Source organism: Anas acuta, chromosome 4, assembly GCF_963932015.1.
Source record: "Anas acuta chromosome 4, bAnaAcu1.1, whole genome shotgun sequence".
NCBI lineage: Eukaryota > Metazoa > Chordata > Aves > Anseriformes > Anatidae > Anas > Anas acuta.
Window position 1 is genome coordinate 31,967,206 of NC_088982.1, and position 17,882 is coordinate 31,985,087.

The window sequence follows — 17,882 nt, forward strand, 5'->3', positions numbered from 1 at the left end:
TTTCCCGCACTTGAAGTTTTTCAAGTAACTTTTCGTGTTACTTTTAAGCATGCCATGAGCACTGCTAAGTTCCCCCACTAGCATTTCGTGGTAAGCACACATAGGCAACTATCCAGGTAGTTTGGTTTAAATCAGCAGATGATCCCTGCACTGGTATCTGCTTTCCCCTCTTTTGTTGCTATGTCATATCTCCAGACAAAACTGTTTAATAGTTATGACCATTTTCAATATGTCTTTGCGCTCTGTGTGTGGCTCCTGTTTTTGTGCCTTCTGATGTTAATTATACAGTTGTCATTACAGTTTTCAAAAAAGCGATATCACCACAGGGATCGATCAGCAGTAGGATCGTTTCCTACTGGCTTCAGTTACTGCCGACTAGCACATAAATGAAAGAGTATGATATTAAGAAAATAGCTGCGATGAGCTTTTGCTTCTATGAGATTACCTGTGCCATCAGTGACCGAAAAACTGTCTCAGTGATTGATATCTGTTTGTTGGGAGGAATTCTACAGGCTCCTTAATATAACCCGTTGTAAATGGGCTTGCATCCCTTTGTTAATCCATTTAATTGCAGTTGGGTTGAATTTGTTTGTTATGGTCTTTCTATTAAATCTTTGCTTCCTTTTGCAAAATGGAATGAATTGTTAATGCCTGATATTCCTTTTTTTTTTTTCCCCTGTAAGGAGATGAGGAAGTAGAAATGAAAAGCAAGAAGGCAGAGTTCAGTTTGTTAAAAGTGACCGATACTGCAGGAAAGACAACTACACGTGCAACTCCTAGACAGTACGTCTCCCTGCAGGAAATTACTTAATTATCAAAAGGATATAGGAGGCTAGGTGAGAGATTCACGGTCTTACTCTATCATAGATGACAAGGGAGGTAACCCACGCTTAGAAAATGATGTCATGCGTTAACTCCATGATCCTGACGAGCCTCTCAGCCTTTCAGTGCCTTCTTGGCACCTCCTGAGTGGAAAAGGAAGCAGTGAATGCTTCCCTGCTTCCCAAGGGTCTTGTGTAACTTAACTCATGTGAAGCGGTTTCAGATGCAAGGCAGTGCAGCAGCTTGACTTTGTGCTGAAAAAACGAATTGATAGAAGGCGATGCCTGGGTGGCTAATGAGCTCTGTACAGTTCTCCTTACATCATCAATGTTGTAGGGGCTTTGCAGGTCAAAAATAAAATCCTTTTGTCTTACTGGAATCTAATTGCGATGCTTGAGATCTCAGCACTTGAGAAAAGGCAGAATTGATAGAGTTCTACAAAACGTGCCTCGGAGTCCTGCTCCCTCGCTGACCACGATGTTAGAGGTATGAAGCTGGAGGGTGTAAAACAGCAGGACCTCAGGCTTCTTCTGGAGCAAGAGGTTTATTGCTCTCCCTTCTATAGACCTTCTGTAGATCTGGACGGTTTGTCACGATATAGTAGGAACCACTGCCCTGCACGTGTGGACGAAACCATTTGGCCAGCACATAATTCCAGCCTGGGACTCTGCTTGTGTGCAGGCTGAAAAAGCATGATGTGCTTGCATGCTACCTGGCGCTTGCGTGAGAAGCAGAGGCCCAGACCCATCGCCACTGCTGCGGCTGAGCTGCTCCAACCTGAATTTGTCTGGATGTGGTAGCCAGCTCCTCATTTCGGTGGTTACATCTGCGTGTCTGTAGCTACTGTGACAAGACAACTGCCACACTGTCAGCGTGGCTTTGTCTCACTGTGGGAAAATAACCTCGCACACTCCCTAAGCCCACAGCAAATCTCTGCGCCTGACTCAGGGCCCTTATTATCTTCTCTCAAGTAGGCTGTTGTCTCCTATTTCCAGACTCTGTGAGGTTTTTTTCCTATTATGCCAAGTAAAAATTAGATAGGGTGTGGCTGCATGGAGGAGCTCCCATGAGGTCATCTAGGGAGTGGGTTTATGCTATGTTAGCTCCTTTGTGCTAAGTGGCTGTGGCTGTTCCTAGCCTGCAGTAAATTCAAGGTATGCGAGTGCCTTTTTCTGTCATAATACGACGTTGCTTGACAGTTGAAGGCAGGCTGGTCATGGAAGCACACTTGTTCATCTTGTTTAGTGGGAAGAGCTTAGGGAGACACCCTTGAAATAAAAATGCTTGCACGTTAAGCTTTTCCTTTCTGCAGGGGAAAGAAGGCTGCTGCGTGCTTCTTAAACTAATAATTTTCTTAGGGAAGAGCTCTTTGCCCTATGAAGTACTTCTGCACTCTAATTCAAAGTAACTTTCCGAGAGTGTGCTTAGCTTACATAGGCAAAAAGGAATAATGGTGACCTCCTTGTGATCAGCACAGGCAGTGACAGAGGGCTCCGTAGAAGTTGCTCTTGCTGAAGCGTCGGGAGGACGTTCAGTCACAGAATCACAGAATATCCGAGCTGGAAGGGACCCACAGGGATCATCGAGTCCAGCTCCTGGGTCCCCCAAAGGACCACCCAAAAATCAGACAATGTGTCTGACAGCGTTGTCCAAACACTTCTTGAACTCTAACAAAATAAAGACTCAAAGGCAAATGCTTTGAAATTATTACTTAAAACACAAAAATTATTCTAGGATTTTTGATCACCTTCATTATTTCCTCTGGTGTCTCCAGTCTCTACTGAAACGGGTAATGAGCTTCCCACCTTAGCCTGGGAGGCTCTGGCAGACACTGGGGCTATCGATGCTTCAGAAAGGCTCACTGCCAAGAGACAGCCAGTGGGGCATGCGGGTTTTTCGCCACATTTCTGAAAGCCTGAGGGAGTTCAGTCATTTCTTAGAAAATGTAGAGCTGCTGCTTCGCAGTCCATCAGTTTCCCAAAAAAAAAAAAAAAAAAAAAATCTGAGGAGGGTATCACAAGTTGAGCCCCCTTGAAGCAGGGCTGCTCGTGTTGACCAGCTCTTGTTCAGGGATTTTTACTTTTCCCTCAGAAACTCGCTGGTAACAGTTGGCTGGTGTTTTACAAGTGTTTATGTGAGTAATTTAAGCATGGATAATGACTGTTCGTGGGAAACAACTGCTGCTGTTTGTGTGCTCACTGTTCCTGCTAGGTGTTGGCCATGTTCTGGGCCAGACTTTGCCCTTGCTTTGGAGACTAGAAGCGACAGCAGGTAAATCACGGTGATAACTTATATCAGGGTTAGGATGAATTTCAACAGCATAGCAATCTCCAATCTGGCACTGCCCAGGGTCAGAGCTGCCTGGGGGCCCTTGGCCTCAGCTGGGCACAACTCGGGTACACGACGCGGGGTTTGCTGGCGGTGCGAGGCCAGGAGCTGTGGTGCCACCCTGGGGCTTCCCAGCTGTGCTGCCAGCACACTGCAGGCAGCCCAAGCAGCCTCACGCGCCCTCTCCGCGGGCAGCCCGCTGGATTTGTTGCACACTGCCGACCACTTGCAATGCTTCGGCGCCGCGCTCCTGTAAAGGAGGTGTTTGCAGACAGCAAACGCTATAAATAGGGGTTTTGTGTAGGAAACCACAACATCCAGCCTACTTGATTGCTTCATTTAAGCAATTGCATCCTTCTCAGGCTGTTGAAAATAGCTGTCATCTCTGTATTTGTCTCCATGTGTAAGGTTTCTCTGCTTGTTTGAGTAAAAGCAACAGATGTGCTATCTCGATGTGGCTCCCCACGTTGGTGCCATCTCATGCCTCTGATCTTGCTGCAGGTGGTGGCCAATGCCTGTGGGATGCACACAGGCAGATGGGGCAGAGGAGAGGCAGGACAGGGCTCATCTGCGGGCCTGAGTACAATATTTCTTACGGGAGAAGATCCTAGTGCTTGCCCTCATCTGGTAGCCTTGACAGTTGGTGGTTTGAAGCAGTCTTTGAAAGAAGTCACCTCTAGGCTGAATTTTCCACACCTGCATGCCAGGGTATAGAAATGGTTGGGATAAATGCATCTGGTAGCTGCCCCTTCAGTGTGGAGAAGGGAGGAAGAAGTTCTGATTGTCCTCATTACCAAACCCTGCTGAAAAAGCCTTTAAGTTCATGCAGTCTGTCTCATTGAACTGCACGTACCTGTCCCTGGTCCAGCTGCACTGCAGAGGGGAGATGTCACAGAAGGGACACACGGCCCCCTACTCTTGGGCCTGGATGTACCGATTTGCTTTTGGCTAGCCCATCTCCCAAAATTTCAGGGGCTGATGATCCACGTTCCCTTTTCCCATTTGCAGGGTAGGAGTGTGCTGCTGTGTCAGAACAGGTGAGGAAATGTTTCAGAGCAGTGAAGAAACATTTCAGAGCTGTAGTGGTCTCATTTAAGTGACTCAAGGAGCAAGTTATGTCCTGGGTGGCTGAAAAAGTAACTTTTTTTTAAGCTTGAAATTTTGAGACTTGGCTTTTAACTTGAATATTTTTTTACATAGGCAGGCCATATGTGAAAAAAATTTTCAGGACAATAATAAGGTGCCTTGAAAATGAGGTGTCTTTGTTCAGGGATATCTTATGTGATAGCTGTGAGGAGTTTGGCTGTCCTGCTTTGGAGTCTGGCTCTCTCTAGAGGCATAGATGATAACCCAGTTCTCTCCAACATGAGAAATGGAGGTAAAGTGTGAGATGGTGAATTATTCTGTCTGTGAATATTGCACTCTATCTTGTATGATGTCATTAACATGATGATTTAGATCCAAAACACTCAAGTTATTTGAGAATTTTTTTATCCGTCTTTCAGATTGCGAAGAAGACCCGAACCCCAACTTCTGGCCCAGTGATCACCAAGCTGATCTTTGCAAAACCAATCAATAGCAAAGCCGTTACAGGGCAGACCACTCAAGTGTCACCAGTCATTGCAGGTTGTACTTACTTGACTTGTTTTGCTTTATGATTTTTTAAGGTTATTCGAAGAGATGGCAATTTTAGTTTTTTTTTCCTGTGTTGATTTTTATTATAGTTTCTGTTCTAACACCTCAAGCAATTGGGGGAAAAATCAGCAAAGATTTTGATGTAGGTAGAAGCAGATAAATGTATCACAAAATCATCTAGGTTGGAAGAGACCTCCAAGATCACAGAGTCCAACCTCTGACCTAACAAGTCCTCCAATAATCTGTTTCACTAAGCTCTACATCTAAACGTCTTTTAAAGACCTCCAGGGATGGTGACTCAACCACTTCCCTGGGCAGCCAATGCCTCACAACCCTTTCAGTAAAGAAGCTCTTCCTAACATCCAACCTAAAACTCCCCTGGCACAACTTTAGCCCATTCCCCCTCGTCCTGTCGCCAGGCACGTGGGAGAACAGGCCAACCCCCACCTCGCTACAGCCTCCTTTAAGGTACCTGTAGAGAGCGATAAGGTCGCCCCTGAGCCTCCTCTTCTCCAGGCTGAACAAGCCCAGCTCCCTCAGCTGCTCCTCGTAGGACTTGTTCTCCAGGCCCCTCACCAGCTTCGTCGCCCTTCTCTGGACTCCCTCGAGCACCTCAATGTCCTTCTTGTGGTGAGGGGCCCAGTAGTGGTCAGTAACCTTACACTTTGCTTGTTTAGGTGACTTAGACTTGAATCATTTGATTTTTGGTGGGGTTGTATGCAGGTAACATTTTAGGCACGCAAATTATTTCCAAAGGACACACCAAGGAAGCCAGTCACCTTCAGAGCTGTTTCTAGACTGCCCCCCCTCCAAGCAGACCTAAAATATTTTCCACATATGAATGTGTTAAGTCCTTACGGAACCAGGACTTGTGCTAGTTGTAAAAAGTCATGCATATGCATCTGAACTAAGGTTTTTGTGTGTTTCAAAAACCCAACAAGCCACTTCAATCTTTTCATTTGGCAGTATGTGAAAACTGACAAACAGTTAAAGAAACAGAACAGAAATAGTTTTTGCAAGATTTTATTGTTCCATTAGATTTCTAAAGCTTGCTGTCTCCAGAGGGAAAAGAAGCATGCAGGTCACAACAGATCTGCATCATATTGACTAGCAAATGTGTTATTAAAGAAATGAGCTTCCAGCTTTTCAATCAATAAGCTGGAGGACAGCAAGTACTTTTCCCTGAGCTGGCGAGGTGAAGATGCTTCTCTAAGTGAAACCTTCCTAAACATCTTCCCTTCCCCTCACAACCCCAAACAGCCAGTACAGCTTACCAGCTGAGAGGTTGGTATCGCTTTAGGGAAGGTGTAGCACACGTATGTTCTGTTTAGATTTTGTGTGTGTGTTTTTCTCAATCCTATAGACACGTTTAATTGCCTGGGCATTTCTGAAAACCGAGGTGCAAGTTGTAATTTTGCAAGGATTGTCAATATAAGCAGCCAGATTCTGTTTAGGAAGCTGATGCCAAGGAGCACAGAGGGGATGCAGTGAGAAAGGGAAAGCTATCACCAGGAAAAAACAAAACTAGAAGCACTAAATAGTGAAGATGGTAAAATTCCCACACACAGTGACATTTTCAGGTTGCATGTGGCTTTAGCAACCAAGCGTGCTGTTATTTAGTCTGCACACAAGTGAGGGTTATCTCGGAGCACTTAGATCTCAGAGGAGGGCAGCTTTCTACGCGGATGATGCTTGATCATGTTAGTTGCAGCTGACCCAATTTTCACGTCACCAGTTGGTTTTGGATGGCAAAGTGACACTGCTTTTTCTTATATTTTGATATATATAATATGAGAGAATTGCTGAGAGAGGCTGTGACAGAAACACACATCTGAGCCAAAGTGCAGCAGAGGAAGGCTCAGTGGTCAAACACTCTTTGGAAAGCAGCTTAAAAGTATGAAAAAAAATCTATTTTCTGCTCTTGCAGTGTTTGCAATATTCATGAGGCTGATTTTGTGATTCAGAGCTGCTGTTTTTGATGTTTAAGCTTCTTTGCTATTGCAAAAGCAGATGGTATAGGGAGTTGCACCTCCATGCGTATTTTCACAAGAGTATCATATATTGTGTTAGGCAGTGAAAAAGCCAACCACCAGCACAAATGGAATGAAAAAAAGTCACAGTTGAATGTAGAGAGACACCAAGCGCCTTTTTGGTGGTCGCTGTCATAGAGCTAGTTTCTGCTGGCAGAGTGTTAAAGGGAAGTGCCCCTCCACCCCTTCCCAATTCACAGTTTTTCTGTACACTGGCAGTAGCCCAGGGACTTGGTAGCACTCTGCCAGCTGGCTGAGTGCTTGCGTGCAGCGCAGGTGTACTGGAGGGACGCGTGCCTGGGGACGCTGTGCTGGCTTTCGAGAATTGCCAGCTGGATGCCTCAGAAAACTCAAAGTAAACGTCAGTTTTGTTAAGCCTGAGAAAACTGTTCCTTCATTTGTAGTAATGCGGATTGTTTCTGCTTTCTTTTTGAATTAAGTTAAAGAATTCCACTGTCCTTCCTGGTAGGTAAGGTACCCTCAGAAGCAAGGATCAACAGCATGCTAACCAGGGAAAACTTGAGCTTTACAAGTTCTAAAAGGGGATGCTGAAGCTGACCGTGTCTTTGTTGATTATAGGCAGGGTTCTTTCGCAATCTGCTCCAGGAACACCACCAAAGACAATAACGATCTCTGAGACTGGAGTTATTGGATCCTCTTTGAGTACAACAACACAACAGACACCGAATAAAATAGCTATCTCACCACTCAAATCCCCCAATAAGGTAAGGACCCCACTCTGGCTGCAGCCCTCCCATCCCTGCTGCAAAGTGATCTGAATGGAGCTCTGTGTTTGAGTCTTGGCTACGAGCTGTCTGTGATCCTGCCACTCCAGAGCCTCCGTTGCGTGGCACTATGCTCTGCGTTAATGGCCCACGCTGGGTTTTTCAACCGCCTCCTTTAATGTGGTTTTAAGTAAATAGGCAGTACTGCGTTAATTTCCCATTCTTGTCACTTCTCGCCATTCCCTCAGCATCCGTTCCCAGAGCAGCTGTTCTCCCCTAGCCAAGCGCTCAAATAATCCCTTTTTTTGTCTTTAAATGCATTCATAAAAATTCAACAGGCTGTTTAAGAGGAGACCTTGGTTATGTTAATAGGTTAACATTTACTAACTGTCGCCTGGTGCTGCATAGATAATTTAGTCTTCTCTAATCTTGTCTGACAGAAATGAGATTGGCAATGATCCTTGATGGAACTGGAGATTGGCACAGGCAGGCAATTGATAGGAAAATAACTCATGCGATGCAGACAAGCATCACGGCAAGGCTGGGATTTTAGACCTGATTAAAATTGCCTTGAGAATAGGAATATTACTGGAGAAAGGGTGGTTGTCAGGGGGGGAACCAAGACGTATAATGCATGCAAACTAAGCAGCAGGTATAAAAACTAGCACAAGAATTAAGATTTTCTTATTTTGGGTGTGCTTTTCGCTACGGAGAGTTAGACGAACAGATTTGTATTTCAGAAATATTGCTGGGAAAAGCATTTCAGGGAAGCTGTTAAGTCAATCTTATAATAAAAATTAACAGATGAGTGGGAGTGAGAAGACTTTGTGCTACCTCTTGAGTTTACTGTAGATAAATAATTCTAAGTATCTTTTAAAAACAAATGGTTTCAAAAGCTGGGTTTCTTTTTGTTAAAACTTGAAGTAGGAATTTTAAAAACGAGTTGAAAACTGACCTTGGAAGGGTTGCGGGTGTTTAGAACAGAGTATTGAAATGATGCACTCTGCAGAAATTTCTGGTCAGAAAACTGGATCGTTACAGGAGTCAGAAAGGAAAAAGTATCAGAAAGAAAAAAAAAATGAAAGAAGTTGAAAAATATTTATGCAGCTCTTACGTTTTGGCTGAATTAATAGCATAAAGTGAGATTGTTCTTCCTTTCCACTATCCTCCTCTAAAGCTTCCATTTGTCATGAAACAGTCACGGTGCTGATTAGAAAGGTGTTACTCAGAAATCTATCCTGACAATGCTCAGGCTGAGTGTGCAGAGTTTGGGGAGGGGGGTGAAAGGAAAAGAGAAGCAGTGCTAGCTTTTTGCATGGGACTTTCAGTGCTGGAAACCAGCAATGCCTTGAAGTTTCTAACATATCTCCGTGCTGTGCTTGCACAGTCAGGCCATGTGAGCTGTGACTGAATACAGCGCCCTTGTTCGCAGGAAGAACTTGAGCTACTGTGGGAGAACTGTACCTCTCTCACAAGGAGGGGGACGTGTATGTACAGGGTCTTGCATGCTGCTCAGAGATTTAAACTGCTTCTTTGTTTTGCCAAGCAGCTAACAGTGGTGTCAGTGGCCTCCCAGCCTCCCAACTCCCCCCAGAAGACGGTGGGCGTCCCACTGAATGTAGCGTTAGGACAGCAGATCCTCACAGTGCAGCAGTCAGCACCCTCCTCCCCTGGGAAGGCCATAGTCAACCACACAACAGCGCAGGTACAGACTGACTTTCGTTTAATTTCTAGCGTGTCTGCGTCTCATCGCATGCTCATGAGAATCTAGGGTGCTAAGCTGCAAACTGGCAGTCCCAAGGTGTTCTCGTAGCAGCATTTGCTTAAGAGTTGGCAGAAGTGTTGCTCAGAGGAGCAGGTGCTCCTCCCATCAAGAGGTGCCAACTATTGGCAGCACTATCAAGGGCACACGCGCTTAGAAAGCAGGTGCCCATGCTGGAGAAGCCCCACTTGGGGCATGTTCTTGTCTCTGCACATTAAATCTCCCCAGTCATCTGAGAGGCACCCCGTGCCAGTAGGAAGAATTCCTGAAGTGGCTGGTTCTTTTCCACCAACGAACACTGTATTCCACTGACTAGGGCTGCTTCCTGGGTGTTTCTGAGGCTTGCGACAATGGAGCTCATATTCTTGTGGTAAACATCTGCATAACCAAGACGCTGTGGTCTGAGACCTACAGAATTTAAGTCAATAGTTCCATCTGTCTCGTTTCTAGAAAAAAATTAAGGTTCTCCCTATGAGGTTGGATAAGTTGCCTTGCATTAATGGAAGATGAGACAGAATTGAGCAGTCTATCAAACTACAGTTCTTATTTTATCCCTCCTTTTTTTGTCTTAGGGGAATCTTTTTCTATCTGAATCTTTGTTTTCCTGTTTTGGTAAACACACAGGAACGTGTATGAGTGTAAATGAGCAAAGTGGGCATAGCTCAGGTAGTGGACACAGTAGCATGCACTGCAAAAGACTAGAGGCTCAGAGATTTTACTAGTCTTGTCTTAGCATGGCGTGTGATAATGGGAATGGTGATAAGGAGACATAGGCACCAGCATGATTTGATATTTCGGAGTACAGCTGGCAAGATTGTTTAAAATGTATTTTAAAATATGAAATCATTTTAATGCAAGCACTCAGTGACAGAACTGAGATTCCTGGGTGGTAGGCATCTTGAGATCTGATCGAAAGCTATTTGAAACAACACAAGGGTTTTCCTTGTCATCACAGGGCTCAAGAAGATACACTTTGAAGAGCTGTCACTTAAATTTTACAATTTTTCCAGTTGTCTTTGGACAGCAGTCAGAAATTTATGTGCTAGAGAGAGCTTTGCCCAAGCTGCTTTCCCTGTGAGTGTGGCTGTGAGTGTGCTTGCAAACAGCGCTTGTTTCCAATGGGTCTGAGTTCCTGAGGTTTCAATATATTTATTTAGGAAAAAAAAAAAAAAGGTTATCCCAGGGAAAAACTTACATAAGAGTGAGCTTATATTTCCAGTCAAGTTATGTGTGAAATGAGATCTCAGTCTTGTAGGTGCTCGAAGCTAGGAAGCTAGGAAAATGTTATATTAAGTCATATCGTTGTATCAATTAAATTTAACGTTAGATCTTAGTTCAAATGTGCATGATAGATTTAATATCAGTTTTAAGAGATTCTGAGAATAAGAAGCTGAACTCCAAAAGAAGTCGGATAAAAGGAGAAAGAAGAGGAATGAACTCACATTTGAGGTCATCAGAAAGAATGGTAAAAGGGCTGCTATCAAGCCCACACAGTCATGAATGTTTATAAAAATAATAGATGTAGACTTGTTATCAGTGTGTTGTTTGAGAGGAATTGCAAAGCTGAAGTACTGTGAATGTGAGATGTACTGCTACCCTGGCTGTGCAGCAGCACAGATCTGCCAAAATCCACTTCTTTCTCCTTTTGGTATTTATTATTTAGTAAATCTGTTTTGCTGCCCTTCATTGTTCTTGCTTCTCTCATTTCACAGCCTGCCCACTTTGTCATCTCTTCAGCAATCAGTTTGTGGATTCTGTTCCGTTTGCACCTCGAGGGCTGCACAGTGACTTGTGTGTGTTCATCATAAGCTGTGTCCAACAGGACCTATCTGTACACACAGATTAATCGTGCTGCAGTCCAGCACAAGCAGTTCTGCAAGGAGTTCTTACTGCGTGTTTTTATTAATAGGAATATTTTTAGTTTTGTCCTCTGCTTGAGTTTGAAGATGAAGTGAGCACTGTTCTCCTTAGTCAGCTGAAGTCTAATTTGGCATACACTGTATCTTGGGAAGCAGACTGAGTCATCCTACTCTTTCAAATATTAGTTTACTCGGGAGTTTGCTGTAAAGAATTGAAAGCAGAACAGAGTTTGCTTTGCACCAAGCTTTGGCTGGCATTGTATCTGTTTGCGTCTCTTTTTTTTTTTTTTTTTTTTTTTTTTTACTCTGGAAAGCAAAAAATGGGGATAACTGACTGACTTCTCATGGATGCTAATGGATCAAAGAGTTCCTCACTAACGCATGGAGGAATAGACGTGCTGCTGTTCTTTCTGCCTTTGTAAAAGTAACTTTATGCTCTCTGTATTGGCTTAATAGGCTGTGAAATCAGCAGTGCAGACCATTACTGTAGGAGGAGTGGGTACATCTCAATTTAAGACAATTATTCCCTTGGCAACTGCACCCAATGTTCAGCAGATTCAGGTACCTGGAAGCAAGTTCCATTACGTCAGACTCGTTACTGCCACGACAGCCAATAGTTCAACCCAGTCGGCCAGTCAAAATCCCAGTACAAATACACAGCCTCTCCAACAGGGTAAGTGCTGGTGCTGATGTGGTGTCTGAACTAAGTTTTTAATCCTTTGTTTGGTTTTTGAGGATTTAAGTAGTTACGTAATAGAAATTTTCAAGACTGCCAGATGTATCCAAGTTTGTGGTAGGTTTTGAAAGGTTTTGAGTTCTCCTGCTACCTCAGGTTTGTATGTGGAAATGCTCCCCTGTGTCAAATGGTTTCATCGTTGGGCCTGAATCCCTGCAGCATTTTCTGTTGCTTTCACCTAGCTTACCAGCATGGGGGTGACTTGTGGCAAGTGCCGGTTTCTCGGTGTGAGAAGTAGGAAGCCATGAGAGCCCACGTACATCTTGGCAAAACTACTGCAATGTTAAGATCCTTCAACATAAAGTGCATTAAAAGTGCCAAATGTTTCTGATGGTTCCTGTCCATGCTTTCTGGAGCTGTGATGGAATCAACAATCTGAAACCAAGCTGTAGTATTTTAGTGTCCTCTTGGCAAAATGAAATTGGGTGTCCAGAGAGGCTGTGTGCCCAAACTGGTTTTTAAACCATAGCTGCTAAGCATATGCCCGCACTCTTGTGCACGTAACTGTTCATGTAGGTGGTGTTTTGGCGTAAGTGTTGCCTGCTATGAGTTTGGTCAGTTATTCTCAGCATAGTTACAGTATTCGGTGTCCTTGGATTCTCTGCATATGGAAGTCTTGACTCAGCTCTGCTGAGTGAATAATGTGTGTTAATGTAATGTTATGTCTTGATTGCAGCAAAGCCAGTGGTGGTGAATGCCACCCCAGTGCGGATGTCTGTTCCCATAGTGCCGGCCCAGACTGTGAAACAGGTAAGCTGAATGTAAAAGGCATATTACTGGCTTGTCAGCTGCATGAAAAAGTCCAATTTCAGCACCATTGCGAAATGTTCTATTAATATAAGTGCATTCTGAACAAAAAAAAAAAAAAAAAAAAAAAAAAGAAGGGGCAAGATTTCATCAAGACTTTCTTTCCAGGTGGTGCCCAAACCAATCAACCCAACTTCCCAGATCGTCACTACCAGTCAGCCCCAACAAAGACTTATTATGCCAGCCACTCCACTGCCACAGATACAGCCCAACCTCACCAACCTTCCCCCAGGCACTGTCCTGGCACCAGCACCTGGCACAGGAAACGTCGGCTATGCAGTCCTTCCAGCTCAGTATGTCACACAGGTACAGTCTTAACCCAGAGATAAGTAAGAAAGTAGTGCTGTTGTGGAACATGTTGCCTTCCAGTTAGAAGTCCTTGCTCCCCAGCCAAGGGGTTAGGAGTTAGTTGTATGCTTTGTCAAAATCTGGCCAATGCTGAGAATGAAAAGGAGAATAACTGAAACCCCCTGCTGAAAGCTGACTAGCCAGTCTGTTCAGACAAGAATTCAGTCAGCCTGTGGCATCACCGGTACCAACCTTATTTTTTGGATCCTTTTTGGGTTTGTTAAAGCTGCTATTTGTCCCTAAAAACACTTGTATTGCACTTTCTGTGCACTTGCCCAAATGTTCTCTTAAAGTGAAGAATACAGTTTTTTGGAAAACTACTCAGACATTTGGTGTTCTAGACACAACGCGTCTCCTTCATGCTGTGCACCGTAGGTCCACATCTTAAGTGCCAGTCTGTCTTCAAAACCTATCATAGCAGGAGAAAAGAGCTGTGTGTAGGTAGAAAAAAAAAAGGTAGCCCAAAACAGTGTCACCTAGCAGGTTCTTAGGGGTGATTCCTTAATATGATAAACAAAGTGTGGGTCCAGAAACAAAGAGAAGTCAGGATGTAAATAATTTTGTTTTAGTTAAGTAATAAGGGGCTTGTAGGTGAAAGGAGCTACTCAAGTCATTTGTGCAGAAAGTGATCCTGATCTGTTGGTGGTCAGGGATGCTTAAGAAAACAAGAGTGAGATTCCTATTTTCAGGAGCTGGAAATGTTTGTGGTCTGAACATTTGTTGGTAGTCTGTGTTATCCATATGTCTGCAGACACTGTGTTAAAGAACAAAAATATCATCTGAAATACTGGGGATTTGCTAAATACGAAGACTTGAGCTTGTTGTCTGGTCCAAGTTCTGAAAATTTCTAAATCTGTGCTTGCAAGCATATTATTTTTTATAACAGTAGCTGGAAAGCTAATTAAAATACTTAGTACAAGTCCTCTTGAGCATGTTTTAATTTATTTCATGTTACACATTACCTTTTTGTTTTGTTAGTTACAGCAGTCATCATATGTATCTATAGCAAGCAACACTGGCTTCACAGGGACATCTAGTATTCAGTCCCAAGCACGGCTACCGTTTAATGGGTGAGTATTTTGCAAAGGGTGTTGGAGAAAGAAATAAAATAAAAGACAGCAAACCTGCATGATAGGCTGATGAATTTACAAGCTTTTTTTTGGTACTATTATAAATAAAGGTAGGGACTTAAATGTTGGATTTTGTGGGATTTCTAAGGACATCAAGTTTACTGTGTTGAGGGTAATAATTCTGACTAAAGGACATGCATCTAACTAGTAATGGAACTACCTGCCTGATCAAAGCTATTGCAGCCCCCTCCACCATCTTTGGTTTTGTTTTCTGTTCCTATAGCAGAAAGTTGACCTGAAAATTTGTTGATGTTTGTGCTTAATTTTGCATCAGAGCCTGGGAGCTACAGGCTTGAGCTATTTTTCCACGTTGCTGGAAAGAGGTACTGGTCAATAAAGGAGCAAGATGCTTAACACAAACAAGTCCAACCAAGCCTCAAAATGCATCTCAAGACCAAAATGGTTCATAATAGGAGGCTTTGGTTTTGTTTGTTTGTTTGTTTTCAATATTGCATTTTTACTTGAAAGATGAAAATAACAGCTAATGTGAGATATTTTCCCTGCATTGACCCAGCCAGCTTTCAGCTGTTCTGCGTTGTCCTTTTGCGTTATTATTTGTTGGAAATTGTGTATGCCAAGGTGCTTTTTGTTGCTGCAACCTAAACTGTGATGCAAACTAATCCTTAATCCAGATGCAGCTATCCAAATGAATGGGTTTGATTTAATCTCCCTGGTATTATGTGCAGAAATTGCTGGATAGGGATGGAATGAATCTCATCAAAAGCGATTAGTGACACAAAATCCTAGTTTTTAAGAGCAGTTAAAGCCTGTGTATGATATAAAACTCATCTTTGAGTTGAATGCCGTGTTTTGGCTTGCTTGCCCACTGTTCTAGGTGTAGTCAATTTTGTTGTTGTTTTTCAAAGGTAAAGGCACGATCTTAATCTATGAACCTTTTTTGGACTTAGTCCCCTTGTGTGACGACAGGTTCTGGGGAAGTTTTCTCTGACTGCCATTTGCAGTTGCAGTGCATCCTCTAGTTTTAAGCTTCATTTCTACTTAAGACATGTAGGCAGATTTGCAACAAATAACCCAGCTTTTTCTGGGTTGGAAATACACTATATATAATAGTTACTTACATCAGCCAAGAACCTAATGGCAAGGCAACATAAAGACTTCTCAGAATTTTCATCATCAACCATTTACTTGAATTTAAAATAGGAAGAAACTGAAACTAATAGAACTGTATGTATAAATAGATGTGTTTTGTGTGTAAATAGATGCAATAGATGTTTAAATAGTGTATAAATAGATACATTTTTCCCCCCTCTACAGAATTATTCCTTCTGAATCTGCAAATCGCCCCCGGAAGCCTTGCAATTGTACAAAGTCTCTATGTTTGAAATTGTAAGTACATCTTGTTTGTTGCTAAGCCTTATCCTTGACACCATATTTATGCCAAGAATCAAAAGGTGGTGTTTTTAAGAATGTCAGAAATGTTATGTCTAGATTGTCAAAGCTGCTGGTGACACTGGTGGGAGATGTCCCAGTGCATGTGCCTTCATGTAACTCATGAGCTGTATGGACCCTATCCTTTCATAATGTTGGGGTTCATAATGTGCCCTTGTGTGTGGTAGAACCAATTCCACTCAGCAGCTGGAGTTGCAGTATTGCTGGGAGTGACATGACATCCCACAGTATCATCAGTGTGCATCTACTATGCTTTTGCAAATCCCTTGAGTAATGCCATGCTATATGAAGTACTTCAGCAAAATTGGGCTGTGTGTGTTTTTTTTTATGGTTGGTTGGGTTGCAGGGATAGTTGGTTTGTTTGTTCTAAACTTTTGAATGGGCAAGTGATTTTTAACTGCTAGATCTAAGGCTCGATCATCTTCATGAAATCTTTTGCTGTTTTATTGAGTGCGTTTGTAACAATTTGATGTAAAAGCATTTTAAGTTGAGGAATTTTGACTGTATGAGAGCTCCTTAAGGCTAACTTGAACCAACAGGGTCAGGAACTGCCTATGAGGATAACCATCCAAGGACTGCCATGGAGCCCTATTAGCTTCTTTGTTTGCTTGCTTTGAAGACCTGAGCTGTCTGAACATCAGTTCAGACAGACACCTTGTCCATGTGGAGCTCAGCACAGGGTGACTCAGGCGTTCATCAGTGCATGTGCATGGTCACCAGACTAGAAATGTCTGGTACTGCCAACAGTAGTAACACCAAGGTAACGGCCGTGTTTACAAATGCCTTGTCTGTCTTCCATTTCAGGTACTGCGATTGTTTTGCAAATGGTGAATTCTGCAATAACTGCAACTGTACAAACTGTTATAACAACCTGGACCATGAAAATGATAGGCAAAAAGCAATAAAGGTGAGGGGTCTTTTTTTTTCACTCTTTCTGATGTCATGGAAGGAAAGAGCCTGTTCCTTTTCGTATAGATTTTGGTGTCTTGCTGAGTAGCGTCATGATGGGACAGCAGGCGTTTCAGTTTGCTTCATAGATAGCTGGAGTGAAAGAAGTAGCTGGTGTCTTCCGAAGCCACCACATGGGGCCGGGTGGGTGTGTAACACCCCGATCTCCCACCTGTGCAAGATGTAAGCTGCTCTGTTGCATCTGTAATGTCTACTCCCTACATGCGTTGTCTGACCCTTTGGGTCTGCCTTGACAGGCCTGCCTTGACAGAAACCCTGAAGCCTTCAAGCCCAAAATAGGTAAAGGAAAGGAAGGAGAATCAGATCGGCGACACAGCAAAGGGTGTAACTGTAAACGCTCGGGATGTCTCAAAAACTACTGTGAATGTTACGAGGTAAGAAGTATTATCTCGTCTTAAAAATGCTGGGTTTTCCTTTCAGTGCTGCAATTTTGCTGCTGTGCTTTGTATTTTGCTCTTTTTCATGTTACAGTAATAGTTTTAGGTCTATCTTTTCTTCCAGCAGTTTACATGTAGAAGGCTATGTGTTTTGCAAGACTGATCACTTCTGCCATCAGAGTTTAATTTTAAACCGTGTAATAACTCTGAACATAGGCTTGGAGCTCTCCTTTACTGAAGAACAATATTTTTAAAAGAAACCTCCTGCACCGCATCCCTAGGAGCTCAAGTAGTTATCGCAGCATTGCAGAGAGACTCTGGGATGGAACATGTATGTGGAAGCCAAAGGCAGAAGTTGGTGTTGCATCAGATAACTGATCGCTTTACAGATGCAGATGTGGTTGCAGACTGACCTGTTCCATAGTTTAGCCACTTAAATTCTGCTGAAAAAAGCAGATTGGGAAAGAAAGGCATGAGTGGGATACTGTTTGTTTGCACTGGATTCAAGCATAAATTCTGGGAAGGCATCTCACCTTGAATTTAAAGAGAGGACTACCTGAGGATTTCTGCTGGTGGCTAATTGCAAACAGGCTAAAACAGAATCACCTTTCCCCTGTGGGTGGTCACTAAGGGTGTCAAAGCTGCGACAGGTTTCTCACATTCTGTTTGTTTCTTTCAGGCAAAAATCATGTGTTCTTCCATATGCAAATGCATTGGCTGCAAAAATTTTGAAGAAAGCCCAGAGCGCAAGACGTTGATGCATTTAGCAGATGCTGCCGAAGTTCGGGTCCAGCAGCAGACGGCTGCAAAGACCAAATTATCTTCCCAGATCTCAGATCTCCTAACAAGGCCAACACCAGCGCTCAGCAGTGGTGGGGGGAAGTAAGTTAACGCAGATTGAGGTTTTGCCTGGTTCTAATGTGCTTTTTTGGATACGCAGCAGG

The 17,882-nt window shown here is 43.3% G+C and overlaps 1 protein-coding gene across 7 annotated transcripts in view; it reads left to right on the forward strand.

Annotated features, from left to right (window-relative positions):
* The window catches only part of LIN54 (lin-54 DREAM MuvB core complex component), a 34,881-nt gene that overhangs the window by 13,824 nt on the left and 3,175 nt on the right, over positions 1–17,882 (forward strand). For 3 of the 7 annotated variants that reach the window (XM_068680565.1, XM_068680566.1, XM_068680567.1), the window contains exons 3-13: positions 4,656–4,776; positions 7,395–7,540; positions 9,087–9,245; positions 11,618–11,834; positions 12,574–12,647; positions 12,813–13,010; positions 14,031–14,122; positions 15,458–15,529; positions 16,397–16,499; positions 16,798–16,935; positions 17,618–17,820. In XM_068680565.1, coding sequence (XP_068536666.1) covers positions 4,656–4,776; positions 7,395–7,540; positions 9,087–9,245; positions 11,618–11,834; positions 12,574–12,647; positions 12,813–13,010; positions 14,031–14,122; positions 15,458–15,529; positions 16,397–16,499; positions 16,798–16,935; positions 17,618–17,820 — 1,523 coding nt within the window. The remainder of the gene's footprint in view (positions 1–4,655; positions 4,777–7,394; positions 7,541–9,086; positions 9,246–11,617; positions 11,835–12,573; positions 12,648–12,812; positions 13,011–14,030; positions 14,123–15,457; positions 15,530–16,396; positions 16,500–16,797; positions 16,936–17,617; positions 17,821–17,882) is intronic. The other 4 variants (XM_068680570.1, XM_068680569.1, XM_068680571.1 and 1 more) reach the window with 4 other exon arrangements.